This window comes from Equus caballus, chromosome 28, assembly GCF_041296265.1.
Source record: "Equus caballus isolate H_3958 breed thoroughbred chromosome 28, TB-T2T, whole genome shotgun sequence".
NCBI lineage: Eukaryota > Metazoa > Chordata > Mammalia > Perissodactyla > Equidae > Equus > Equus caballus.
In genome coordinates this window covers 19,756,556-19,783,917 of record NC_091711.1, presented here as the reverse complement: position 1 = coordinate 19,783,917, position 27,362 = coordinate 19,756,556, and the positions used below count along the sequence as shown (strand labels likewise).

General features: G+C 37.8%; 3 protein-coding genes across 65 annotated transcripts in view; 2 read left to right on the top strand and 1 right to left on the bottom strand.

Annotated features, from left to right (window-relative positions):
* The window catches only part of CEP290 (centrosomal protein 290), an 87,221-nt gene extending 86,043 nt beyond the window's left edge, over positions 1-1,178 (top strand). For 19 of the 20 annotated variants that reach the window (XM_070253582.1, XM_070253580.1, XM_070253570.1 and 16 more), the window contains one exon: positions 764-1,160. In XM_070253582.1, coding sequence (XP_070109683.1) covers positions 764-994 — 231 coding nt within the window. In that variant the 3' untranslated portion in view covers positions 995-1,160. Of the gene's footprint in view, positions 1-763 lie in introns of all 20 variants that reach the window. The other variant, NM_001308368.1, reaches the window with a different exon arrangement.
* Positions 13-14,828, bottom strand: RLIG1 (RNA 5'-phosphate and 3'-OH ligase 1). 2 transcript variants are annotated; one of them, XR_002804559.2, is made up of 8 exons: positions 13,322-14,828; positions 10,433-10,550; positions 7,533-7,628; positions 6,652-6,768; positions 4,735-4,932; positions 3,493-3,662; positions 2,320-2,450; positions 13-2,200 (listed from the first exon to the last, which is right to left on the bottom strand). XR_002804559.2 is itself a non-coding variant. In XM_001915034.6 (7 exons), the coding sequence occupies exons 1-7, from the start codon at positions 13,409-13,411 to the stop codon at positions 2,012-2,014; spliced, it is 978 nt and encodes a 325-aa protein (XP_001915069.2). In that variant the 5' UTR covers positions 13,412-14,828; the 3' UTR covers positions 13-2,011. The 2 variants fall into 2 exon arrangements, 1 of the variants encoding a protein (XP_001915069.2); XM_001915034.6 differs by lacking the exon at positions 2,320-2,450.
* The window catches only part of C28H12orf50 (chromosome 28 C12orf50 homolog), a 38,350-nt gene continuing 24,664 nt past the window's right edge, over positions 13,677-27,362 (top strand). For 4 of the 43 annotated variants that reach the window (XM_070254165.1, XM_070254158.1, XM_070254139.1 and 1 more), the window contains exons 1-4: positions 15,721-15,854; positions 16,323-16,522; positions 19,256-19,375; positions 19,722-19,842. In XM_070254165.1, coding sequence (XP_070110266.1) covers positions 19,364-19,375; positions 19,722-19,842 — 133 coding nt within the window. In that variant the 5' untranslated portion in view covers positions 15,721-15,854; positions 16,323-16,522; positions 19,256-19,363. Of the gene's footprint in view, positions 15,626-15,655; positions 15,872-16,322; positions 16,523-16,800; positions 17,219-19,255; positions 19,376-19,721; positions 19,843-27,362 lie in introns of those variants that run through there. The other 39 variants (XM_070254166.1, XM_070254156.1, XM_070254162.1 and 36 more) reach the window with 29 other exon arrangements.

Sequence of the window (27,362 nt, the reverse complement as noted above, 5' to 3'; positions counted from 1 at the left end):
AAAACAAACAGAAAGGATTAAAGAGTAAATTTATTTTTTAATTGTAACAAATATAGCTCATTATTTTAATATTTTCTGAAGTTTTGGGTTACATTGGGAACAGTCTTTTATTCCTGTTTGAAATTCTTTTAAGGAGTAGTCCCCTTAAAAAGATATTTACTATGTTTTATCTAAGAATCTGTAAACACAACAAAAGAGCATGAATGGGAGAATTAAGTGCTGGCTATTCTAAATGGTCATCAAAGTCAAACTGTCTCTTCCCCAGATGCCTAACTACTCTCAACCAGGCAGAAGTCCTGGAGTTGCCCTCATCATAAATGCATTTATAAGAAGTTGACCATTATTCATTAAAAATTAGGTATTTGTAAAGAAAATACAGATGAAGCCTAAACCAAAAAGTCTTAACCAAAATAACTTCAACGTTGTGAATAGCCAAGTCTTTTTGATTGCCTCACTGGGAGTATCTGGTACGCTTTTGGAGTAAGATTAAATTCCCCCTAAATTAAGAGCTGATAAAATTTAATCAAAGACTAAGACATAATTTACAAAACAAATAATCTGATTTGACAGTTAACTAGTTACTTGTACTGTACAATGAAACCTTATTAACAAAATCTTGAGAAAATACTTCTGCCTTTATAAGTACATTTGACTGTTGAGGTTCCTTTGGCCTTCTGGTTTGTAATTAAATCTCTTTAGTTCAAACCTAAAGAATGTATTATATTCCTACATACACCTTTTAAAGATAATATGTTTCTATTAGGAGGAAATAAAAAAGCTGAAAAAAGAACTGGAAAATTTTGATCCTTCGTTCTTTGAAGAAATTGAAGATCTGAAGTTTAATTATAAGGAAGAAGTGAAAAAAAATATTCTCTTAGAAGAGAAATTAAAAAAACTTTCTGAACAGTTTGGAGTTGAATTAACCAGTCCTGTTGCTGCTTCTGAACAGTTTGAAGATGAAGAGGAAAGTCCTGTTAATTTTCCCATTTATTAAGGGCCACCTATAACTGTAGTTTTACTTAACTATTTATTAACTGTTTAAGTTAAAATTCCATCTGGAAAGAAAGCAAGTCTCTGACCTACCTGATTTCCTTCCCAGTACTTTGTACCTTTACCTAAACTGGAATATTTTAGTAAATAAAATTATATGAAATTTTTAACATATTAGAAAGTATATTTTTGGGGGGGGGCCAGCTCAGTGGTGCAGTGGTTAAGTTCATGAACTCTGCTTTGGTGGCCCAGGGTTCCACAGGTTTGGTTCCCAGGTACGTCTACACTACTCATCAAGCCATGCTTTGGCAGCATCCCACATACAAAATAGAGGAAGAAGGGCATAGATGTTAGCTCCCGGCCACTCTTCCTCAAGCAAAAAGAGGAAGACTGGCAACAGGTGTTAGCTCAGGGCCAATCTTCCTCACTAAAAAAAAAAAGAAAGAAAAGAAAACTGACTATCAAAGAGGCAATGAGCTACGGTAAATTTCTGTACACTCATAATGTTTTGATTTTTTAGAGTATGAGGGTACACTTGAGCAATTTTAACATTTAAAATTGGAGTTTTATACATATTATATGTATTAAGATTCTTAAATTATATTCATATATGAGGTTATGAAGTTGAGTCATGTGTTGTTAAATGTCTAGCAAGATTAAATTCAGCTCAACCTATTTAATTTTGAAAGTAAATAATCCACAATTATTGATTTAATTGTTGTTTTAAAATTACTATCCAGTTATATTGGACAGAATCCAACCTTTGGATAAGCTGAGGAGCCTACTATTATGTACATTTTTAAGTCCATAGGTTAAAATTCATTTCCTGATTCTAAATAAAATTCTGAATAGACATTTGCAACTGGGAAATTCATTTCTTCAAATGCTAGAAGACATATCGATCTATCAGACACTGAACAATAAGTAAGAACCTTGAGATAGTTTTACCTTTTAAACATGGCAGACTATTCAAAATTGAAATATAACAATAATAAAGCTGGTTTTTAATTGCATTTCCAGTTTATACATCGAGTATTATATCTTTGAGCCTACCAAATTTCTGATTATCTAATTTTGAAAAATGATTAAACAAACACTTAGTATCAAAGGCATAGTCATATTTGTTCAAGTTCATGTTGATAATAACTGGTTTTGAGTTCATATAAGTATCTGGAATTGGCCAGCATAAACCAAGATGATGGCGATGGACCTGAAAAGAGAAAAAAAGGAGTATTAGGTTTAGCTTATATTATCTACATTCACTTACAGATATTTTTTGTGAGTGTCTACCATCTGCCAGGCACTCTTTAAGGCTTCACTTTATCTTACCCTTCTTTTTTCCACAGCTGTTCTCCTCCTGACATACTGCATATTAACTTGTTTATTGTCTGTCTTTCCCATTAGAACGTGAGCTTCATGATGGCAGAGACATTGTTTTGTTGACTCTGTACTGCCAGCACCTGGAAACATGCCAGGAACATAACCAGGGGCTCCAAAAAAATTTAATGAATAATAAGAGTCTGTTGCTGAGAACAGAAGTTAGCCAACTGAAACATGGGCAGTGAGGCACTGTAGCTAAAGGGAATATCACGTGCTAGAATGGTGTTTTTTGCTCCGATTACAATTAAGTATGGTTAGAACATATATAATGTGAGTGTTTGGGAGGTGGGAGTAGAATGCAGTTCCAGAAAGTTAAGCAGGGGCCAGATCATGAAATAACTTAATGTCACTAAACAGCTTTATGCAAGGAAGTAACATTCTCATTCATATACAAAGAACGGGCAAAACAGGGTAAGACTGAAAGATAATGTTTAGAAGGGTAATAGAATAATTCAAGTGTGAATCTTGGCTTAAATTAAAATTAACAGCCAATTGGTTGGGAAGAAGTACACAGATTCAATAGATCAGAATCTTTGAGAACTGATCATTGGATGTACGAAGTAAAGGAGAGCTGGGTTAAAATGATGTCTAAGTTTCTGGCTTCAGTAAATTTTTGTAGTCAGGGGGTTGATAGATTAGGTCCAGTTTTGAACATTATGAATTTTAGGAACCTGTGAGAAATCAAATAGATAAGTCCAGGAGACAGAGAGGGTACGAAGTGTAAAATAATTCATTCTGTATATATTAAGTGTTGTCACCTTGGCACTCTTTTAACTCAAAAATCTTCTATAATAAAGTAAGTTTGGGAAATGCTGAGTTAAACTAAGTTAGCACAGGATGTCTCAGAGAACAGTAATGTGCAACATGAATTTCCGAGAAGGGATTCTGTAGTATGCAGGGTTTCCAGACATTTTCACCACTTGAATTCTGAAGCACGTCTAGAAGAACCACTGGGAAACACTGCTTTATCATGTAAAGAATGGTGGCATGTGAGAGGAGGAAACTAAATTCTTCACTGCACATCAGAAGTACTGTAATTTTTAGAGAGTGTTTCAGGGCCACTTCTACTGTGGTTTAGGAACATAACACAACATAATCCCACAAGCTATTTTCTGCCATTACCTTGATTAAACAGCCGTCGTTGCAATGCCATACTATTCCTTCAATTTTACCCTCTCTGCAGCCTTCAAACCAGGACAGCAGATCATTGTGCTTCAAGGAAGGTAGATTCCGTATCTGAAATGCTCCATGTGGTATAAGAAGATGTAATGGATGCTTCTTGCTCCCCAGCCCTAAATGGTAAAAATTTGCCATTAGCCATACAACAGTTTGAAAAAGAATGAGAAAATTTACCTCTCCAAATAAAAAGCCTTTAAAAACATTTAGGAATAAATTTACCAAAAAGTTTAGTTGATTTCCTTGAAGACAGATACACATACGACAAGTGCTCTCACTCAAAAGTAGCACCTTATCCCATGAAATCAAATTCCACCTTCATGTCCTCTACACCAGGGGTCAGCAAACTGTGACCTTCAGACAAATCCAGCCAGATGCCTGTTTTTGTGAAGTGTTTCAATGGAACACAGCCACACTCAATCGTTTAAGTACTGTCTGCGACCTGTTTCTGAGGTATGGCCCATACAACCTAAATATTTACTATCTGGCCTTTAACAGAAAAAGTCTGCCAACCCCTGCTCTACACCATTAGCCATATTCAATTATCTTTCATTGTTTGCTAAACAGCCACGCCATATCTGATAACTTGTATAATTACAGCTTAGCTTCTCTCCACTTGCCAATCAGTCTGCTTCTGATTTCTATATGGGATTTCGCTATTCCAGCTTTAATGTCCTTGGGTCTGTTTTCATCCCCCTGTCAGTAATGTACTCCATAGTGCCCTGAGGACTTGTAGTCAATTCGGCATGGTATATATTTTGATGCTTGATATGCTACTTACTCACTGGCAATTCTTTATTTACTTTACTCTTAGCTATTAATTTATGCAAAACTAATTACCTAGCCATGAAAAGCACGTCATGATTTTCAATCAGCTCAGTTCACCTAAATTTTAAAAAGCAATGAAAAGTTACACTTGAGTAATTACTTTTGATACGTGGTTCTATAACATTATTACAGGAAAGAATGAGAGGCTAAAATCAACCTTTTGGATTAGTAAAATGGTTAGAGTCATGCATGAATTTCTCCATGGACCTAAAACTAATAGAAATAGCTATAATCCCAGGAAGCTATTCAACTCATTATTAGTCATTTCTTTGGAGTGTGTGTGTTTTTCAAGTTAAACCCTGGAAGTTCTCTCTATAAATGACAGTTACTCTCACTGAACAGGACAAAGGCTTTACTCACCATATGGGTTTCCGTTAATGTTTGTTCCTATAAGCTCCAGCGTTTGTTCTAAGAGATCTGACAGTGGCACTGCACTAACTTCCAAAAGACCAGGATCATCAGGATGATGCTTCAGGACCAGGGCAATTTCAAATTCGTAATTAACTACAGAGGAATGCCAGCAGTACTGTTTATTGTTTTTCTCTACCGGTACCCAACCTATCATTTAAAGAAAAAATGGTTTTTATTACATTGTTTTTCTTTTGATTGAGACATGACGTAATTTTTATTTTTGTTGTAAACTTTCCTTATTCTCTGGATGTTCTGTCACACAGCACTTTTAAAATCAGTGGAAACATTAATAGTTTTACTACTTTTTAAATCATACTCATTCTTTTAAATCATAAGGTTTCATTTTTTATTCTGTTGAGGAATTAACCTGTTTGATTATTCACTATAGAGCATCCAGCATTCTTTTACTAGAAAATTCACCTTTTCAATAAGAATTAAGCACCATTCTAGAACACAGCATTAAAACCTTTTTTGCATTAAGTTTTCTCTCTATCTTGTCTCCAGTTTCAGGGATAATAGACATATGCAGTAAGTGTTCCACAGTTTATTATATTGTTCCAATATTTATTGAACAATTTATTGATTCCACATTTATTGAATGTTATTGCTATTCCCCTCCTAACTCTCGTTGCCAAAATAGGCTTCCTCGTTGTGAAGAATTCTTTACAAAAAAAAAAAAAAGAAAAAGACAAACTAGGGCATATATGCCATTGTGAGCATCATACCTTTGGCCTTCAGTACGCCTCCAGACTACTGTTACCACCTCTCTGCTGGTCTACTAGTCTCCAGTGAAAGTGCCCCATTTTTATCATCGTTCTACTTCAAAAGTTTAAATTTAGTTCTGCTGTACCCCTGCTTAATCATCATCTTCAGAATAAACTTAAAATTCCTTTAGATGGAATACAAACCCCTTTAAGATCTGAGGCCATTCCACGTCTCCAGCCTCACCTTTTATAGTCCCCTTAAACATCACACACCCTAAACATTTCAAGCCCAATGAAGTGTTACATAAAATTTCCAAAAGACTACCATCTCTCTTCTTCATGGGCATTGCTTAAGGTGATCCTCCCTCTTCCTAGCCAGCTACCTTCCTGGTTCTTAAGCTTCAGTACAGATGTCCACTCCCCTTAGAAGCCTCCTCTCACTACCAGAGGTTGAACTAAGAATTCTTCCTTTTTTCTCTCACTGTACCCTGTGTATTCTTTCCGCTTTGCTCTTAAATCATACTATTATTGGTGGATTTCCCCTAATGTCTAAAAGATCATTGAGGATAAGGGTTCTGATCTTCATTTCTGTATTACTGGAACCTGAGAGCACTTTGTACATTATAGGTACTCAAGACATGCCTGTCGAACTGAACCTGAATCTGGTTTTGACTCAGCACACTTTTCTCAGTTTTCCCATCCCCAGAAAAACTACTTGTGAGACACCTATTTTCACCTCTCTTTATTGAAATGTTCTTCTAAGATCTTCACAAAAACTATACATACACACCCTTTGTTAACCCCAATCTAAAAGGTAAAGCATTCTTAATATCTCATTTTAGACATGAGAATCATATTGCCTATCCTGAGAACAGCTTCAAGGCTATTCCCACTCAATACTTTATTAATTTTCAGACTATAGGTAGCAAACTGCCCAACCTAGAAAAAAATCATAAACCTGAGAGGACATTCTCGATATGAAACATCTTTGGTATAAAATGCTAAACTTAACAAAAATTAGACTCACTCAGAAATTTCATGCTATACAGATAAATACTATGAAGAACCATAAAATTAAATTCTGTAATTTCTGATTGAATGGATCGTTTCTTCTTTATACTAGTAAACACAAAACTTCACTTGAGAAGAGGTTTCATAGTACCAGGAATGTGTCCATTTTCATCAGGCATTGGATTCCCATTGAATTGTTCTATTTCCTTCGCTGGTATCCAGCACTCTGGAACAGGTTTGAAGTCTTCCTCAACATTCCAAAAAAATTCTAAAAGAGTCAGATAATCTTACATGTGGTGTTACTTTAAAAAATATAAAATAATGAACAAATTCAAAGTGGGAACAGCTAATAAGCCCCTAATATCAGGCGTCATATAATTATTCTCCATTCATTACCTCCACAATGTGACAACACTTCTCAGGGTTAGGGTCCTAACACTTTAAATTTTCAATTTTGAACACACTACCACTTGTAAATAGTGGGTAACAGTGTAAACCAGCCAATGTTCCAGTATGTGTAGGTTTATCATGAATTTTCAATGCACTGAATACATACATATATAAAGATTATATATAGAGTAAATATATGAGGGTGTATATCTACTTATATAACAGTGGCATTTTAATGAATCATTAAAAATATTAATAATTCTTTGAGAATTGTGCCTGATATATAAAATTACATGTTTGTCTCTCAGGTAGACAAAATCAAAATGTCATTCATTTTATATATATATATTATATATATTTTATATATATATAAAATATTTGTAAATAGTTTATAAAATAGTTTCAGTAAAATCGATATACTATAAAGAGTCACAGAAATGTTAGGAAAACGTTTAAAAATATTTTTCAAGAATATTTTTTACGTATAAAGATATTTTCAACTGTAATTTTCTTCTTTCCCCAAAGTGCTTAAATTGTACAGAAGGATATAAAATATAGAAATACGATAGCAAGAAATAAGTCACAAATTTATGCTATTTAAATCATGAAAAGCTAAAAAAAAAATGAAAAAAAAACACTAACCTTTTGAATTTTGTTTTGAATGCAGAAAATTTTTAAATCTTTTCTCAGCCAGTTTGTTAGGTTTTCTGTCTAGCCGAGCCCAAAGGTATGGCTGACCTAAAGAATAAAAGAAAAAGAAAGTATTAAGAGGCAAACAATAAAACTTCTCTTGAATGAAACTTTTCAATGACCAGTAGGGTCATCTCCCCTAAGAGAAGCAACCCTGGAAGGCAAAGGGAAATACGCAGTCTAAGAGACACATCCTACAGAGTGGTAGCTGATGTTGTCACAAGACTTAAGTTTTTGGTTAAAGAATGATGGGGATGAGATAAAAAGTAAATACGTGACCCTTTCATAAGGACATTCCACAGCCTTTTTTGAGGGTGGGGGGGCAGTGAGGAAGATTGGCTCTGAGCTAACATCTGTTGCCAATCTTCCTCTTTTTTGTTTTTTTTTTTGGCTTGAGGAAGGTTAGCCCTGGGCTAACACCTGTGTCAGTCTTCCTCTCCTCTGTATGTGGGTTGCCGCCACAGTGTGGCTTGATGAGCAGTTTAGGTTTGCACCCAGGATCTGAACCCGCAAACCTGGGGCAATGAAGCAGGGCGTGACAGACTTAACCACTATAGCATGGGGCCAGCCCCCTCCACAGCTATATTTTATTAGTAACTAGCATTTGTGAGAAACTGAAACTACCTCTATACTAAATGGAAACATAACCAGGTAACTGTATTCACACCTTCCCTGAAACATTATAACCATCTGCAATGAGGGTTAACTCCCGAAAACCTGGCATTAGGCTGAGCTGCTCTGCATGGCTCTGACCCTTGGTCAAGCCATGAAACGCTGATTAATAGTGCTGCTGTGTAATCCTGGACTGGAGGGGCTTCAGGGCAGTGTGCCAGCACTCTTTATTGATAACAGTGAGACTAATGAGTTGCACCTGGTCTCGGTGAGCCTTCTGGAGCTCTGTCTTACGGCTGGTTACTTAGCAGGAAGAGGTCTTCATGCCAGCAAAATATAAACATCCCCAGCTGAGACTCCATTTCGGATTCCCTGTTTCCGAGGTTCCCCTGCATACATCAGTGGTTCCTGACTTGACAAAGTGCATCCTGCCAGGACCTCAGGGATGGGGTGCAGATGTGGGGAGACAACAGGAGCTCACCTGGCCTCTCCAGACCCTTTGCTGTGAGATAGTCTTTGGCTGTGATACACTTACTTTTAATGCCCTTGCTTTATTGTATTGTCTTTACCTGTAATAAACTATGGATTTGTAAGCATTGTCATTTTGAGTCCTGTTAAGTTTTCTTTAGCAATCCAATTTCATTATACATAATCACATAATGGTGCACAGTGAAGTTTCTTAATATAAATATAAAAGCCTGAAAATCTTTTACAATTCCTTCAAAGATATAAATCAGAGATTAAAAAATTATTCATTACAGTTTGGTTCAGACATTCTGTATTACTTATTAGCTATCAAGAGAAATAATACAAAGAACCAGATTAAAATTATATTGTCATTTCTGGTTTTGTTCTTTTTACTAGTAAACATAAGAAATGCATTTCACTCACACCCATTAACATGGCTACTATTCAAAACCCAGAAAATAACTACACTGTTGGTGAGGATGTGGACAAACTGGAACTCTTGTGCACTGTTGGTAGGAATGTATGTGGTGCAGCTGCTACAGAAAACAGTATAGAATTACCATATGATTCAGCAATTTCTCTTCAGGATACACAGACCCAAAAGAATTGAAAGCAGGTTCTGAAAGAGAGATTTGTACACCCTGTTCACAGCAGCATTGTTCACAATAGCCAAAAGGTGCAAGCAGCCCAAGTGTACACTGATGGCTGAATGGATAAACAAAATGTGATATACATATACAATGGAATATTATTCAGCTTTACAAAGGGAGGACATTCTGACATATAACTACAACACGGATAAACCTTGAGGACCATATGCTAAGTGAAATGCCCAGTCACAAAAAGACAAACACTGTATGACTCCACTAATATGAGGTATCTGGAGTAGTCAAAATCATAGAGACAAAGTAGAATGGTGGTCACCAAGGGCTGGAGGGACGGGAGATGGTGAGGTGTTTAGTGGGTAAAGTGTTCCAGTTGTGCAAGATGAAAGCGTTCTGGACGTAGATGGTGATGATGGCTACACAATAATGTGCGCTGTATATACCACTGAAATGGGCATTTAAAAATGGTTAATATTATGTTATGTATGTATTATCACAATTAAAAATGAAAAAAATGCATTTCAGAAGAGATTTCCTGATACCAGGAATGTGTCCGATTCTCATTTAACTCTTCTTTCTCTCACTGGAATTGAGAGGTAATTTCATCCAGAAGAAATCACAAAGATTTCTTTCTCTCTTTTCAAGGCAATTTTCTTAACACAGGTGACAACTTCTATTTGAGTTTCTAGCTCTTTTAAAGTACATTAAAATGAAATAGAGACACTGCCAATAGTAATAAAACAATGGAATCAGTGGAAGAACAAGCTTTAGGGTCAGACAGACCTAGGTTCTATTACCAGTTCAGCCATTCATTAATTATAAGGTCTGGGACAAATTATTTAAGTTCTCTGAGCCTCGGTTTCCATATCTGTGAAATGGAGAGGCTTATCATGCAAATTAGAGGTAAGATGTATAAAGCATTTATCATACTGTCTGGCCTTTAATGGGCATGAAGTCAATGTCAGTTTGTTAGTTACCTTCCTTCCCTCCCCCAAGAGAAAGATACAATGATATAATAAGTATAATATAACAATTGTAACTTCATTATTATTATAATACTTGGGATTCCAAGGGTTTATGAAGAGCAAATGCTCCATTTCACATATATATAGTTTCTAAAGTGATTAAGAAAAATAAGTACTATTTTGTAGCATAGTTTCATTTTACCTTTGTAGGTGGTAATATAACAACATGTTCCATCCACTTTTTCTGTTGGAATTGCACTGTATATATCTGCGTCTAATGCCTTGTGATTTACAGTTTCAGTTGCCAAAACTTTAAATGGCTTAAAAGAGAGAAAGAGAAAACCAGTTTAAGATAGACAGCCTCTGTGCCTTTGCACACACTTGCACCTGGAATGTTCTTAATTTCACTAGTTCTAAGGGACAATTTTCTGTTTATCTTTCAAGACAATTTAAAAATATTTGTTCCATGAAGTCTCATGATTCACTCCCTTCCTTCTATGTTATCACAGCACTACCCGTCTTTCCACAAGGATTTGTAATTATTCACGTTTCTTTATCCACCATAAGGAGCTTGACACTGGAATCATGTCGATTGCAGCGCTGCATCGCTAGCACAGGAATGCAGTGTATTCAATCAGTTACTTGACAATTATCTGCTAAATGCCTCCTATGGGCTAAACACTGTCTTTGGCACTGGGAAATACAGAGATGCACACAAAAGCACCTGCCTTTCGTGGAATTTTCATTGTAATCAAGAAGACTAGAATAGTAACAAAATGTATAAGACAATGTTAGGTATGATAAGTGCTAAGGAGAAAAAGAGATGGGGATCCTTTCAGCTTCAGCAGTAGTAAATTGTTTGCATATTTAATTTATGGTTTTTCTACTGTCAGGAAGACAAGCCAGAAGAGCATCAAGAATGGAGGAAAAGGCAGTTTCTATGATTCCAACTTTTTATCTGTGATTTATTTTCATTTCTGAGAAAGACACCATTGTTTTATAGTCTAAATTATCTGAAGTAACATTTATCACACATAACATAAAAAAACACTGCACAGTATCAACATCATACTGGTGTAGATAGGTTTAAGACTAATAAGTGGAAGTACTGTTTCAAAGTCAGGTAAACTTAGGAAATTAGATCCATTCTGCTACAGATTCAGTACTTTTAAGATAAAACTGAACGACTGGGGATTTATCACTAACTTATGACAGTGCTATCAGAGGATATCATCTTAATCTGTGATGGCAGAACCAAGGTTTGGCCCAACAGCAATCTGTGTGTGTAAATTTATCAAAGACTCTAGGGGGGAGATTACTCTGCCCACAGAGCTCTTGATAAGTACAAATATCCCTCCAGAAGAATCTATTATCTACCACTCTTTGCTACAGACATGTCCAAAGGACAACATTAAGATACCAAGGGGTAGACAAGTTCTCCTTCTCTACCTCTCATTAAAGACTTTAAACTATGACTGGAAAAACAAGGCACGTGTGTATAAAAAGTAATAGTGATTAAGTGAGTGGTTCTTTACAATTTCTGGGTAGAGGGGATCACTGGGATGACTAAATTGATCAAAGATTTCATAGAGAAGGTCTCAGTCAAAAAATTAAAAATTCCAGAGGTGATCCAGGTAGTGTGGCATAGCCTGGGCAAAAGTATAGAGACAGGACTGTGCCTGGCACAGTCAGAGAATGACATAGACTTTCACTTTAAGTGAGGTTAGAGAGCAGATGGGGCCAGATGATTATAGGGATGCCTTGAATTACAGATAAGGATTTGGATGCTATACTATACACAATACTATAAGCTATCCTTAAGAGCAGAGGGACAAGAGAAGGGGCTTATTTTTCCCGGTGGAGGGTAATTTTCCAAACTACACCCACCCCTCAACATACAAACTTGAAAATCACAGCTGAACCACTATTCAGGATGAGTGTTTCATGTGGATAGGTTTGTGAGGGCTTACAAAATAAAAGCTTGACAACTACTGCTGCAGACACTGAGTATTAACTGTGGGGTTTTACTAGGAAAGAACGTAATGATGATCATTCTGGGTGGCAAGAACGAACAATCAAGTAGTGCAATAAGCAGGGCATAAATGTTAAGAACTATAACAACTGGTGGCAGTAGAAAAGAGGATGGAAAGAGCAGATGTTCTAAGATATAAAGCGTCAAGGTGAATGGAAAACTGGCATGAAATGACCCTAGGCTTCATTCTTTAATGCAACAAATATTTATCCAGTGCCTACCGCGTATCAGGTCCTAGAAATGGGACTAGAGATAACAGCGCAGCCTTGGCCGTATAGGTCTTTTAGTCTGGAAGACAAGACGGCGGCCAGTGCGAGCGACGTAAGGGGCGTGGGGTCGACGTCAAACGCACAGGCTGATTTTGTCTGATAAGTGGGAAGCACCCAGCTGATACCTGAAGATTCTGGTATCAAGGACTTCTCTATATGTTAGGGAATTATCCTGATACAGGTGACTATTCATTCACCGGCATTTACTAAGGGCCCTCTATGTGTAAGACACGGTGCTGGAAGGATAGAAAAACTGGAGATGGGAAACCCAAAGTCAGAACCATTAGGTAATTACTGGGAACACCACCTGAGGTCTGATCTTTAGTGACCTATTAGGCTAGCTGTCAACACTACCATCGGTTCCCAGGTTAGAACAGGTAAAGCAAGTCTTCCAAAATCGCCACTATGCTCTACGCTCTTAAAAAGTAGTAAAGCTTGGACTGCGAGATTATGGGAATCCTTAAGGGGTTTTCCCGAAAAGGCAGTAACCTGAGAAGAAAGCAACATTACTTACGACGTGGGTTTTCAATTTCCCAGTGCAAAAGGAAGTCTGAATCGTCCAGCAGAAAAGTTCTCTCGCAGATTCCCTCCCTTGCAACCAAGAAGGTCCAAGGACCTGGAGCTCAGGGCCTAGGAGACCCCGACCCTAGACCTCCCCCAGCCAAACCTGCAGAAAGCTCCCGGGCCGCAGGGCGGCTCCATCGCACCCGGGCGCCCTCGGCGGGTTCAAACGCAGCGGCGCCGCGGGCGGAGGCACGTGCGGCCGCCCCAGGCCCCCCACCCTCGGTACCTGCTGCTCCCGTTTGCTGGAGGGCTCCTCTTTCACCTCCGTCACAAACAAGCACGGCATCTTCCGCTGCACCGAGCCCAGGCGCCTCATGGTGGGCCCAACAGGGAAGGCGAGTGCAGAGAACGCTTCCGAACCGCGCCGGGTCCCGACCCGCAACCCGACCACAACACCGACCGCGTAGTTCCACCACCTACTCTCGGCGCCCGGGCACGGAGGCGGCTGCGCCCCTGCCTCCCACCACACAGAGCGTGCGACGGGAGCGCACGCCCGGAAGCGGCCTCCTGGCCGCGGCGCCTTCTGGGAGTTGTAGTGCGGAAGCTGATGCTGACGTTAGCTCGTGTGTGCGCTCGCGAGCGTCTCCTTTGGTCTTAATAACAGTAAAAGAATAAAGATCCGTTTCTGAGATGTGTGTACTTTAACCACGCTTTGTAACAGTTATGAAAAGTAAATAATATCAAGTTATAAGTAATGAATCATTTCAGACGGCGGTTTAACACCATTCAGATGAAACCAACTTGCCTGTTCTCTTTAATAAGGTCCTGAGGGAAGCTCTGTAGACGTTTAGAAATATCCAGAGACGTCCCAAGGCCGAATGAAACCGATTTCCCAGGAAGAATGTTAGAGAACGCTACAATTAAAACACCTGGGACCAAAAAAAAAAAAAAAACCGTTTGGATTACGCTTCATTGTGCAGCAATATTGTCGAAATTGGTTCTCGTGTTCTTTCTGGAGTGAGTGCAAAGTCGAGCTTTAGAATAAACCAAAGCCTGATGAATACTGCCAACCATATTTTAATGTCAATTTTTTTCATCGGAATCTTATTATCTTAAATATGAGCTCCTGCAGTGTCCAAATGGCTTAAGTAGTTGTAGTCAATCAACTGCGGCTTTATTTGACTTACTGCTCGAAAGAATATTGGAGGGTCAGTGATAAGACAATGACTGCATAAAGTAAAAAATATTTAGTAATACTAGCCTTTCTATCTCATTGAAGTTAGTAGTCCTCGCTAGCGGAGTTTTGACTACCGCCATTTTTTATGTGCATGGACAAGGCCCAGGTCTCAGTTCTATAACTGTCTTATCTGCAAGTATGATACTGTCCAGCATTTTCCTGACTTAGCCCTTGGAAAATAAAATAACTATGTCTAACTTGGAGGTATCTATATATAAAGGGGTTCCCAAGAATAAAATATCCCTAAAAAGAATTCACTGTTTTCTGATTACTGGATTCAGAGGGGCCGGAGAGATGCAGAGATTTGCCATGTCAAAGTATTTACTTTCTCTTTTGCTATCTTTCATTTTATCATAGGAAAATACAAAAAGGCCAAAAAAAAGTTTTAAGGGGAATAAAGTACCTGATGCCAGCTGTGAGATATTGGGACTGAAAACAGCATTTTAGAGTCAAGCACCAGTGACTTTTTGTTCCTCCAGAGGAATCCTAAAAAGCAGGTTTTTTCACGGGTCTCAAGGGGACAACAATTAAATAACCCTCACAACTATCAACTGTCATTTTCCAAACTGCCACAGAATCTTCCAGGTCCAAAATTCTGTCATTTCTTAAAAAGGATCATCTTCCAAAACATTCCACTTGCTGTTTGAATAGTAGCAGCGAGGCTAACCATTCCTCAGGAAGCACTCTTTATTTCCAGTGCTTTGGTTTCATCAATGTTTGGAGCAAAGCCTCTAGCAGAAACAGTGGAGTCCAAGCCAGGAGAGCCGCAGGTCCAATTCACAGCTATAAACTGGACTCCTGCTTTGATAGGTAGCAGCCAGCAGCTTTGCCTGATTGTCATAAACCTGAAGAACCAGGAGGATTTACTACTAGTCCCTGTACTTAAAGTGCTGTTGTTGAATTACAAGCTGGAAGAAGGACTTTCTTCTCTGATTGATGTGCTTGTGTTCTAGCATGCCCCAAAGATGCAAGACACTCAATGGGAGTCTACCTTGGCCAACAGAAAATACCTACAGAATTTTCAGGCTTACCCTCCAGCTGCAGAGGCGAATTTCCCATACTCTTCATTACAGGGAGTAAAAATCCTCATGGGTGTGGTCATACCTTTCCCTGAAAGACTAGACTGAATTTCACAACAGGAAAGAAGTGAATAAAGAAAGGAAAAGAAAAGAGAGTTTAAAAAAAAAAAAAAGGAAGAAGAAGAAGAAATTAGTTCTCCAGGCATTCCAAAGACTACCAAAATATACAATCTATTTACTGTTCTTTGCAATGACCCCCTCCCCCCCGAAAAATCCCCATTTTGGTTTGACCTGTTTTTGTTGTGTCTAATGGACTCACAATGAACTTTAAGAGGTAAAAACATCTTTTCAGCCTTTCCCCTATGGAAAACATGGGTTTTCACAATGGCTTTAATCATGACGTTACATGTAATCATGCAATAATGGTCCAGTGCAGCTAAAAGTTCATAGGTGGAGAGGGAGTTTATCTGGAGGCCAAGACCGCTTAAAGATATTTCTTAGGGTTGTAAGTACAAGTAACCCACGTGCTTACAATGGATTCTTCATTGTTGTAGCCTTAGAAGGTAGAGCGAAACAAAAGGCATGATATTAGCTTTTACTATGTATCTTTGCTAATATTTTTAAGAAGTTAGCCAGATCTTTATTCTTTACTTCTTTATTCTTCTAATACTGCCTAGTTCTTTTTATTTTCTCTTATTTACAGTTATATGTGAGCAACTGTTTTCTACATTGTGGTTTCTTATTTTATTTCCTAGATTTTTACCCTAAATTATTGGATTCGGAAAGTTCATAGCAACTTAGTCTGTTTTACTTAAGCAAAATGGGAACCCGTATCTTTTAAATTGCCAGTTAAAAGTACATTGCAATTTAAAAGTACATTTTGATCTATTGTAATCTGTCATCTCTATAGCATCTTTTACGTCACCTACTGTGAATATTTTTATTAATTTCTGCTAGGTTCCAGTTCTTGTAGTAAAGATACTAAGATGAAGAAAGGCCTCAGTAATGCTGATTGAAGTGTCTCATTGTAGGAATCAGAGTACTTCATTTTGCTTTCAACAAATCCTCAAAATTTGCGAACACTCTGGAACCTTTCTGCTATAGGAAGCAGCTATTCCTCCTTTTATGACGGATGAAAAATGAATGAAATATATCTACAAGATGAATAAGTAGTCTGATTTATTTCCAGGTACCAATTAAAATATCACAATCTGAATGACAGTGGATATCAGTGAGTACATATTTAAGTAATTTTATTTATTATCTTGGAATATAGATAGCGTATTTACCTATTTAAAAATTTTAGTTTTGTTTCCAAACCATATATACAAGAAATAAGAGGGTTTAAGAAAATAGCTATTTACTTGTGAAATACTTAATTTTTAATTATAAAATTATGAACTTAGTTTATAGCCTGTATTCAAGCAGAACATTAAAAGATAAAACATACTATTTTGTTTTTACTAGCCTTTTTTGGTTAATATACTAGAATTCAGTAAGAGAAATGCTGTCCAGTACTCGTACACCAAGGCAAACTAGCCTACAGTTACATATGAGGTCATTTATGATGAGCAAACAATGGATTAGGTAACAGTGAGGAAAATTCTGGAAGTTTGAGTTTGTGTGCTTACTAGCAACCACTTTCAACATTTCTTCAAAGCTAGAGAAGGTATCTTCTAATTTAAATTTCTTTAAGAATTATCTGTTGTGTAATATACTGTCAACAGGAGGTCAGTTTTAAAGGAATACTACTGATAGCCTGAAAGACTGTGGAAAAGAAATTTTTTCCCCCTTACATACTGATAGTTCTTATATTTTCATTCCTGCAATTTTTATATTAACAAACATTGGATTAGCAGCAAGAGAGTTGAAAATGGCAGAAGTTGGAAATGACTGCTATTTCTTTTTTAATTCCACATGCATAAAGGTAAATATTGCACAATTTATGGTACTTCACATGCTTAAGCTTTTTAGTAGAATGAAGGAAGGATATGGCAATAATTCGCATTGCTGAATCAAAATTTACTATTTTCCCGCAAAATATTTTACATATTTAAAATCTGAAGTAAAAACTTATCATCTATTTTTGATATATTGAATTTCTCTGAGACAATCTGTGATAATTTAAGATTATTGTTTATTGGAAACTACCATCATACATGCCAGTTATTTGCATTTGGCTTTTTGATGTTCAGTGGCACTTTTGCCTATTTTATGGCTCCTTGAGACATCAAATTCCTAATGTTCAAATGTTATATGATACATCATACTGTTTTGGTTAATAGATTCCAGTCATATAAATTCAGAGGGTTAAATTCAGGTCACTATCAAACTTAGCTTAATAAATCTGATTTCCTATTTGAAATTCATTAACCCAATTGCTGAATTTTCCCCTGTCAAAAGTATAAGTAAAGTAACAGCAAAAGTTTAAGTAACCGCAAATATTTAATATCATGGAAAAAGGGAAAGAAGTAATATAAACAAATTAGCTAAATATAAAGTTTATAAAGTTAAATGGGAAAAAATTTTAATCTAAGAGATTAGGATTAATGGATCACAATGAAATCAGGTAAATGCAGAAATTTAGAGCTTCATGTTCATGCCAGAATGAACACAGCGAAAGACATGATGTTTGTGGTTTAAAGTGTTTCATCTCTGCTAGGAAACCTGAATGGAGTCAACTTCTTTGACTGTAAGAATTAGATTCTCTTCTATTGCCTGTTACCTTATGATTAAACTCTGGGATGATAAATAATAGTAAAATTTATGTTCCATGTGGGCAGAGAGTTTTGTCTGTTTCACTGCGATGTACCCAAGTACTTAGCACAGTGATTGATGGGTAGCAATTTCTCAATAAAGTAATTAAATGAGTAAATTAAAATACTAGCAGTCACAATACCTTACCTCACATAATTTTTACAACAATCTGTGAAGAGGGCATTTTATTCCCTTTTTACAGATGAGGAAACTGAGGCACAGAGAGGGTGAGTAATGTATTAATTTTGTGACTATGGACAAGTAATGGATCCAGGAGTTCAAATAGCAGTTTATCTAGCCCCTGCCCACTAACTTGTACTACAAGATCCACAGATTCACTTTTGAAAGGGGGAGAGAGTGAAGACAGGAGTAAAAGGGTGATAAAAGATAAAGAACAACTATGGAACATGTTAAAAGAGGGAAGAACTTAACAGAATATTTTTATTGTATGTTACCCACCTGTCTGCCCAAAAGACAATGGCCTACAGTTTTTCTGACTGTGGATCTATGTGTAAAAGACATAGAACATAAAAAGTAAAAAAACTAATAGCAGCCCATCAAAATAATCCACATCTGTATTTATTGGTATATGAAGATGTCAATGTGTATATGTATTGGCACAATTGTTTTATCTTTGTTGACCAAGTGCAAAAGCATATGTATTTAACATAATGCAGCATAATGTGGTAATCACTTAAAATTCCACAATAATGTAATTACATTTATTTTCCCTATATAAACACACTTAACAGTATCTCCATAGACCAAGAAAAGATTATCTAATGAAAAGTTTAATTAATAAAGATCATCTCCGTGATTAGAATATGGCTGTTGATTCTTAACAAAATTTTTTCTGGCTTTCTCCAGAAAGAGAAATGAGGTTGTTCTGTTGTTGGACTGTGGTCAAGAATATCACTGGTCTCTCATATATTTATCCTCAGTGAGCCATATGGATTAACTGATAACAAAAATAGCATTTTATCAGTAACTTGTGGCGTGTTGTACTATTTAATCATGAGATTATCTATCAATCTGTCACTAAAATTAGACCAATTTGCTAAAATTTAGACATGGCTTTATATTTGTAGTGTGTTTTTTTGTGATTCTAATTTGATCTACTCATATTTCCTTTAATTAACTAGCAACCTGTGTTGGACACTAACGTTAATATGCTGAGTTTTCTACACTATTTACTTTTTTCTTGTAGGGTTCCCAGTGCCGATTCCGACACTGTGAAGAGGCCCTTGGCAGTGACACTGTGTGCTCATTATGGAGAGAGGGAAAATGTTTAGATCCACTTTGCAGATTTAGACACATGGAAATGCAGGTAGAATTACTCAGCCTCATCATGATTGTTAAATGAGTCTCCCTTCAATAATATTGAACTATACTCTTACAACACGTTAGAAAAGAAGTGATTCTTCCTTCCACTACTTAATTTTAGGCATTTTGCGCTTTTCTCAAATTATTAGAAAAATGGAGGAATATGTTTTAGGAATATCTATTGCATCTTTTAAAGAGCAGAGCTTAGAAACACTGAAACCCAGGAAACACACATAATCCTAACGCAGTAATTGCAATAGTTTTTGTCACACTGTGTTGTGTTGTAGCACACTGTATTTATTTTGAATATGGCGTCTGCTCATTTCATTTCCCCCATCTCCTTTGCCTAGCAAAACTGCAGCATTTCATGCTTCTGGGAAACTCAGCCTCTTGGTTGCGTGAAGATCAGTTGTATCTTTTATCACAGCAAACCTCGAAATATCAATGGATTATTTTTACCACCAAGTAGCAGTGAGTATAATTTTTAAATAGCATAGACATACCATATTATAATCCGCTTTTGGGGTAGCAGCATAAAATGATATGTTAATTAAAGTACAGCAAGGTGAGTAATGCGGTATAATAGCCAGTGGATGATTTGGGATGATTCTAACAATCGTGAGATGAAGCTTAGAATGAGCCATCAGGTAGCTAACAAGACGAAGTGAACAAAGAGCAATTAAACTTTCTCTGACTGTGTATCTAAAGTGGATTTTATTCATCTGAAAAGTGAGACAACGACTGACCTCATGCAGCAGAAGGAAACTGTGTCTCAGCAAAGCATCACAAACTGGAGCCGAGCTCAGAGGTCATGGCCTCACCATTGCTCCCTGTGAATGTGCAGAAACCTATCTCATAGGTGGGGAGAGCAAGGGCATGTCCTGGGTTGCACACTTCTTCTTCTAGAAAAGCAGCTATATATGTGGTCCTTCCTAAGACTTCAGTTGTGGAGAAAATACAATCCCATTGCTGCAAAAGCTGAGGCACAATTCAATCCACCCACATGATACTGACACACTCTGTGGTGAACCTTAAACTAGGTTCTGGAAGGGGACACAGAAGACACTATGCCCTAAAACAGTGAATACAAGAAACTTGCTTAAGAAGTTGAGAATGTCAGGTTTCCCTGATGCTGTAGCTACTCCACTCTCTTGCTATAGTCTTCATAGTTCTCGTGATGGAATAGTTCTAGAAATGAGTTTACAGGATATCAGTCCTTTGGGATTTGAAAATTTGGCTTCAGATAATCCTTGGCAAATGGATAGCTAAAACTTAGGTCCCCTTGGTATATTCTTCAGGAAAACTCTGACCACATAGCATTCATCATACATATAATACTTGGTCAATGATTCTCTTCCTCACTGGACTGTAAACATCATGAAGATAGAGAGCATAGCTAGTTTCCTTACCAATGCTTTGTGCAGTATCTGGAGCACAGACACCCAGTAAAATTGGATGTATGGAAAGATGGATAGGGGATGCATAGATGACTACTGAAAGGTAACCCACTTGAATGAAAGTTATGGTACCTACTAAGTGATTAACTTGGCCCCATTGGTTTACATATAGTGTGATTTTATTTCATGAGGGACATCGAATTAATTCTTTATAACTAGTTAATAGTTTGCTTCCTGATGGTCTATGGGTAAAATTACTATCTTTAGAATTAGCTCTTTCAACTAAAGGTAAACTAAAACTGCATCTCTGGGCAAAGGAAGGGTAGAATGTCTGTGTAACTGACAGTTACTGGGCTCCTCACTATAGGACATGCCCTGGGCTGGGTTCTATAGGGATACATTGTATTCTCATAGATTAGACACGGCATCTGGTTGTCACAGAGAACTTCTGGATTTTCTGGAAGTCCACTTTCTTCAACAGGTATCAAGGCTGAGCCTGACTCTTGAAGTAATCTTTCCCTTCTCTCAAAAGGGTCAAAACTAGATCCATGCACTGGGACCAAACCCTTCTCCTAGGTATTCAGTCTCCATCTTGAGAGGAGATAAGCAGGGTTCATAGGTTGCTGATACCCTGCTTCCTCAAACTTCCTCTTCTCTGTCTGTAGAGGACAAGAGGGAGTCCCATACACCCATGTCACCCTCTAACAGCCTCATCATGTCCACTTATCTGCTTTGAATTCACCGGGACTAATTTAATTCTGCCCTTTACTCCTGTTTATGTCAGTTTATCTAGGAAAAACAAAAACACTCCTGTGTGTTTCTCTTTTACTCTCACACTGCTACCATATTCACAATACTTCTGATACCAGGTGGGCAGAATCTTTCCCACACCGAGCAATTCTCTGTGATACCAGCTGGGTGTCCTACAATTCAGTTCAATTCTGACACTTACCAGAGATAGTGCAGACCCCACAGGTTAACGGCTGAGTCGCAAAAGCCTGCTCCCCACTTCAGATGTCAATCGCAAGTAGTAGGTCCCCAGGTTCTCACAATTTCTGTGTAACTTGGCTACAAATCTGAGGTTCCCATGATTTCCCTATTTGGATTTGATCATTTGCTAGAACCGCTCACAGAACTCAGGAAGATGCTTACTTACATTTACCAGTTTGTTATAAAATAAAAGATATCATAAAGGATACAGATGAACAGCCAGATGAAGAGGTACATAGGGTGAGATCTGAAAGGGTCCCAAGCACAGGAGCTTCTGTCCCTGTGGAGTTGGGATGTGCCACCCTCATGGTACATGGATGTGTTCACCAACCTGGAAGCTTTCTGAATCCTGTACCTTGGGCACTTTTATGGAGTCTTCATCATGTAGGCATGATTGATTATTAACTCAATCTCCAGTCCTTATCCCCATTCCAGAGGATGAGGGGTGGGGCTGAAAGTTCCAAGCTTCTACTCATGGCTTGGTCTTTCTCCTGATTACCAGTCCCCATCCTGAAGCCATCCAGGAACTCACCAAGAGTCATCTCATTAGAATAAAAGACTCTTATCATGCAGGAAATTCCAAGGGACATAGGAGCTCTGTGTCAGGAACCAGGGTCACAGACCCAATATGAGAACAAAAGATGCTCCCAGTGCTCTTGTTAATTAGGAAATTACAAGGGTTTTTGGAGCTCTGTGCCAGGAACTGGGGTAAGAAACCAATATATGCATTTTTTTTTAATTATTTTACATCAGTCAGTATCAGAAACCCCATTTCTCAAGTGACTCATTCTTGTCCTTATTTAGTCTTTACCAATCTCATGTCATCAGATTATGACATTATTACTCCTCAGTGTTGCTGTTTTTTGCTTGTGTACACATCCATCAAGGTCCTCCCTCCCTGTTTTCAGCAGTATGAACTCCTGACTCATTGTCAGTATAACTGTACTCCTGTGTCAGTTTTTGCTGATTTTAATATATAAATCTATCTAACACCCTAGCCTCTCAGTTTCTTGAACTCAATTCCTCTACTGACCTTTTCCTCCTCTCATCTCTGTCACTCTCTCTTAGTCATACTCTAAATGCTAATTATCACCTGCCACCCTACGATCACAATGACATACATTTCACCCTGTGGCCTATTCTTCTATTTCAATCCTTTTAGAATCCTGACTTAAACAATGCTTTTAACCCCCTGGAACCCGCAATTCATTGATTGTACCATCTTTTCACAATCCTTCCCTCCCTAGATGTCTTGCCTCACCTCTATCTGGCACTGTGTCCCTTGCACACCCTCTCCACTCTCTTGCTACTTTCTGGCTTCACTATATTTGCTTGGCAACTGTAATGCTGGTTAAGCACAACCCTCTGTCTACTGAGCACCTGAATTCATTACGGCTGAACATAGCTTCAGAAACATACACAACCGTGCTGATGGGGTTAAATTCTTGACCACAAACCTCACATGCGACCTTAATGCTGACTGCCAGTCATATACCTGATACTCCCTGTTCATCCACACACTCCTAGACTGTTATTTCATACCTTCTTTCCTCTCCTTAAACCTCATACCCCTCCTTCAGGTCTTACTGAGACCTTATGCCTTGTGTCTTACTGAAGTGAGAAGCTTTAAGTAATGAGAAGAGAACCTGTCACTACATTTACCCACCTATTGGCATCTGTATTTGCCTCTTCTCCATTCTTACCAAAGATGAGCTATCCATACGCCCAGCTAACGCCTATCCTTCCATTAATTAACTGGATCTTGCCCCTTCTTGTCTACTCAAGATTGCTGATTCAGCAATTCTTCCTTCTTCTATACTTGGCTCACTCCTATCAGCATACAAACAGGCATTTATTTCTCTAATTATTAAAAATCCCTGTCCCTTTTCTTGACCCTTTCTATCACAGGGTACCACCCCATCTTTTCTTTCCCATTATAGTAGTTCTCCTCAAAATGGTTATCTATTCTTGCTGTCACCAATTGCCAAATCCTCCCCACCCATTCTCTCTTAATCCCATGGTAATCAGGCTTTTTAGACCCTTTCACCAGTGATATACAGATTGTTAAATCCACTGGTCAATTCTCAGTGCTTACACGACTTGAACCATTAGCAGCATTTGACACATTTGATGCCCCTTCCTCCTTGATATAATTTCCTTATCTAGCTTCCAGAACACCATACCCTTTTCATTTTACCCCTACATTGCTAGTGCTCTCTTATCACTCTCCCTCGCTGGTTTTTCCTCTTTCCCCAACCTCTTACATGGGAATGTTCTAGGAGTTAGTCCTTGGTTCTCTTTTCTTATCTGTCTACTGCCTTGGTAATCTCATCCAGCCCATGGCTTTGAATATGATCCACAAGTCAATGACTCCCAAATTTATATATCCACTCCAGACCTCTCTCTTGAACTTCAGATCTCTATCTTCAACTTTTCACTTAAATTCAACATGGGTGATTAATAGACGTTTTCCACTTAACATGCTCAAAACTTAACTCATGATTTTACTCTGATACTTCCAAACCTGCTACATTCATAGTCTTTCTATCTTGGTTTGATAGAATTCTATCCTTTTAGCTGCTCAGGTCATCCGAGTCATCCGCAAATTCTGTTTCTCTCATATCCCGTATCCAATCCATACAGAAATCCTGTTAACTGTACCATCTTAATATATCCAGAATTTGACTTTTCTCACCATCTCTACTACTCCCACTCTGGGCCAAGCCACCATAATTATCTCATGCCTGAATTACTTCACTAGCCTCCTAACTGGTTTCTATGCTTCAACTCTTGTCCCTCTATGTCTGTTCAAAGCACAATAGCCAGTGCAAGTTAAAAGCACAGTAGCCAGTGTGATACTCTTATACATGTCAGATGTCACCCCTCCAAAGGTTTCTAATTTTTTTCAGAGTAAAACCAGTCCTAACAAAGGCTTAAACGACTCTGCTTGATCTGGTGCCCTGTCATCTCTTGGGATTTATCTTTCACAGCTCTTCTACTTGCTCACTCTGCTCCAACTACACCAGTTTCATTGCTTTTCCTACAGCATGCTAGCATGCTCCTGCTTCAGGGGCTTTGCATGAAATGCTCTCTCTCAATATCTTAATGGATAACTCCTTTACCTCTTCAAAACCTTACTCAAATATCACTTTTTAATGAGATCTGTCCTGATTACCTTATTTGAAATCTAGTCAGCCTTCCCACTTCCTCCCTATACATTCCCAACCTTCCTGGCCTTGCTCTAGTTTCTTTTTGCCGTATAGATTATCGTTTTCTCAGATACAGTGTAATTTACTTGTTTACTACTTCTATTGTTTCCTGTCTGACTCCTTGCTATAGAATGAACATTTCATGAGAGCAGGAATCTTTATTTTGTTCACTGATGAATCCCAAGCACCTAACACAGGAATACAGTATTACCTTTCACATAGTGGCCAATTCTACCCTAGGAAGTCCTGAACAGTATGTGTTTTTTTTAAGCAGGAAACTATTTGCCATCTGCCCAGACACATTTCTGTGCTCTGGGAAAGAGGATTCAATTTCCAGACTGTAAGAAACTACCAAATTCGTTTGAATTATGTATTGAACTACCGTATCACCTGTTCATTTTGGAAATATTTCAATATCTCAGAAAGTATAATTTGACCTTTTTGGGACCTAATACTTCCTACAATATTTCCAGGAACGCCTATCTACCAAAGTTCCTATTAACGAAAACTGGGACCATAATCTTCTCACCTTAGACAAAGCTTACTTTATAAAGTTGTACCCTTTTTAAAATCCAACATTTTATGTTTCAGTAAGTGCATCTGATTGATAAATTCGGGGTGGGATTATGACAAGTTTTTGGTAGCAAAATATAACTAAGTATCGATTCACACATAGCATTGCACAATTTGTGTGTAATTCTGTCTCTTAGGTTAAAATAAGATAACAGTTTAGATATTTAAATGTGCAACCTGTGAACATTTCTAGGGCCTCTTCTGGAGGAATTGAGACCCACTATGTGGTCCATATTAAGTGGGTGGGTTGGAGCCACAGCAATGCTATCTAAGTTACCAGCTGTGCTCTTCTAGAATGAAGCACTTGCCAAAAGCAATTTTTCAGTAGTTGATTTTCCACTGTATGTTATCTTTAAGCACTAAATGCAATTATCAGGAGTTCTGCATTTTTTGTCTGAGAATATGAAACTGCCATTTCGTCTTTCTGCAATTTAAACTGTAACCTGCTAGCAAATTAAAAAAGGTTTTGGACTCTTTTGAAAGAGACTTCATTTAAATGTTGCTAAAGCAGACATATTAAAAAGAGGCCTAATCCTTCTGGTTATCATCTCCAAGTTTAAAAGCGAATAGCCGATAAACCAAATGATAGTGCTAAGAAAACATAATTCAGTTGTATTTGCTACCATTATAAGAATTTCCTAGGCATTTCTGAGTACATTTCATATCTTCTTTACTTGCATGGTAGGTGCTTGTTCTTTCTCCCGTAGTATACTTAGAGGTCAGAATACTCAAACCGTTTCTCTTAAGAAACTCCCTAGATTTTGCTAAGGGACAGTTTACTGAAAACACAGTAGCTCAGGGGCTGGCCTGGTGGCGTAGTGGTTAAGTTCTGGCACTCTGCTTTGGCGGCTGGGGTTCACCAGTTCGGATCCTGAGCACGGACCTACACACCATACACACCACTCATTAAGCCACGCTGTGGCAGCATCTCACATAGAAGAACTAAAAGGGCTCACAACTAGGATATACAGCTATGTACTGGGGCTTGGGGGAGGGAAAAAATAAAGGAAGATCAGCAACAGATGTTAGCTCAGGGCCAATATTCCTCACCAGAAAAGCCTGCAACAAAACAAAACAAAACACAGTAGCTCAAACATTGAAGCAATTGCTCATCTCCTTGGCTGGTTGCCTTGTTATTCTATAATGAACAATTGGCTGGGGTAATTTGATTTTTATTTATTCCAAGTCAGTGTCTTAGAGATGCCTTAGACAGCTGACTATTTGGCCACTGTAAATGAACCTTGGGTCAGTTCAATCTAGAAGTTCTAGAAGGAATCTAGAAGGTCTAGCCTAAATGAATATGTATGCATGAACTTTTTATTCTAAATCTTGAAAAACCATTGTCTAACAAATGGTTTTTAAACGATTTAATGAAGACTGACTTGAATATTTGAGTCTGTAAAGCACAGACTAATATTTTGTATGTGGGGGTAAGACCCAGAATAAGACAATTGTTAATGGCTACAAGGGACAAAACTGTTCAACTCAGTTCTTTCCTCTTTGGCAGGGGGAGAGGGGTTAAGTAAATGCATAAGCCACACAATGGTGACCCCAGAACAATTTGTGTTTGGATTGGATGCTCTCCTGACTGGACACTGTGTCTGTTGTCATCCATCATCTAACGAGCTTCTCAAAGGGCAAAAATAAGGGCAGATACTCAACTGTTAGTTCTCCAGACCTAATGTATGTTTGTCAAGTCTGAGACCTCTACAAACTTGCTTTTTATAGCTGTATAAACTGCAAATTTAGTTATGATTTTTAAAAAATAAAATAGGGTCATGAGAAACGAGAAAATCTGATATCTCGTGTTTTTGAATAATCT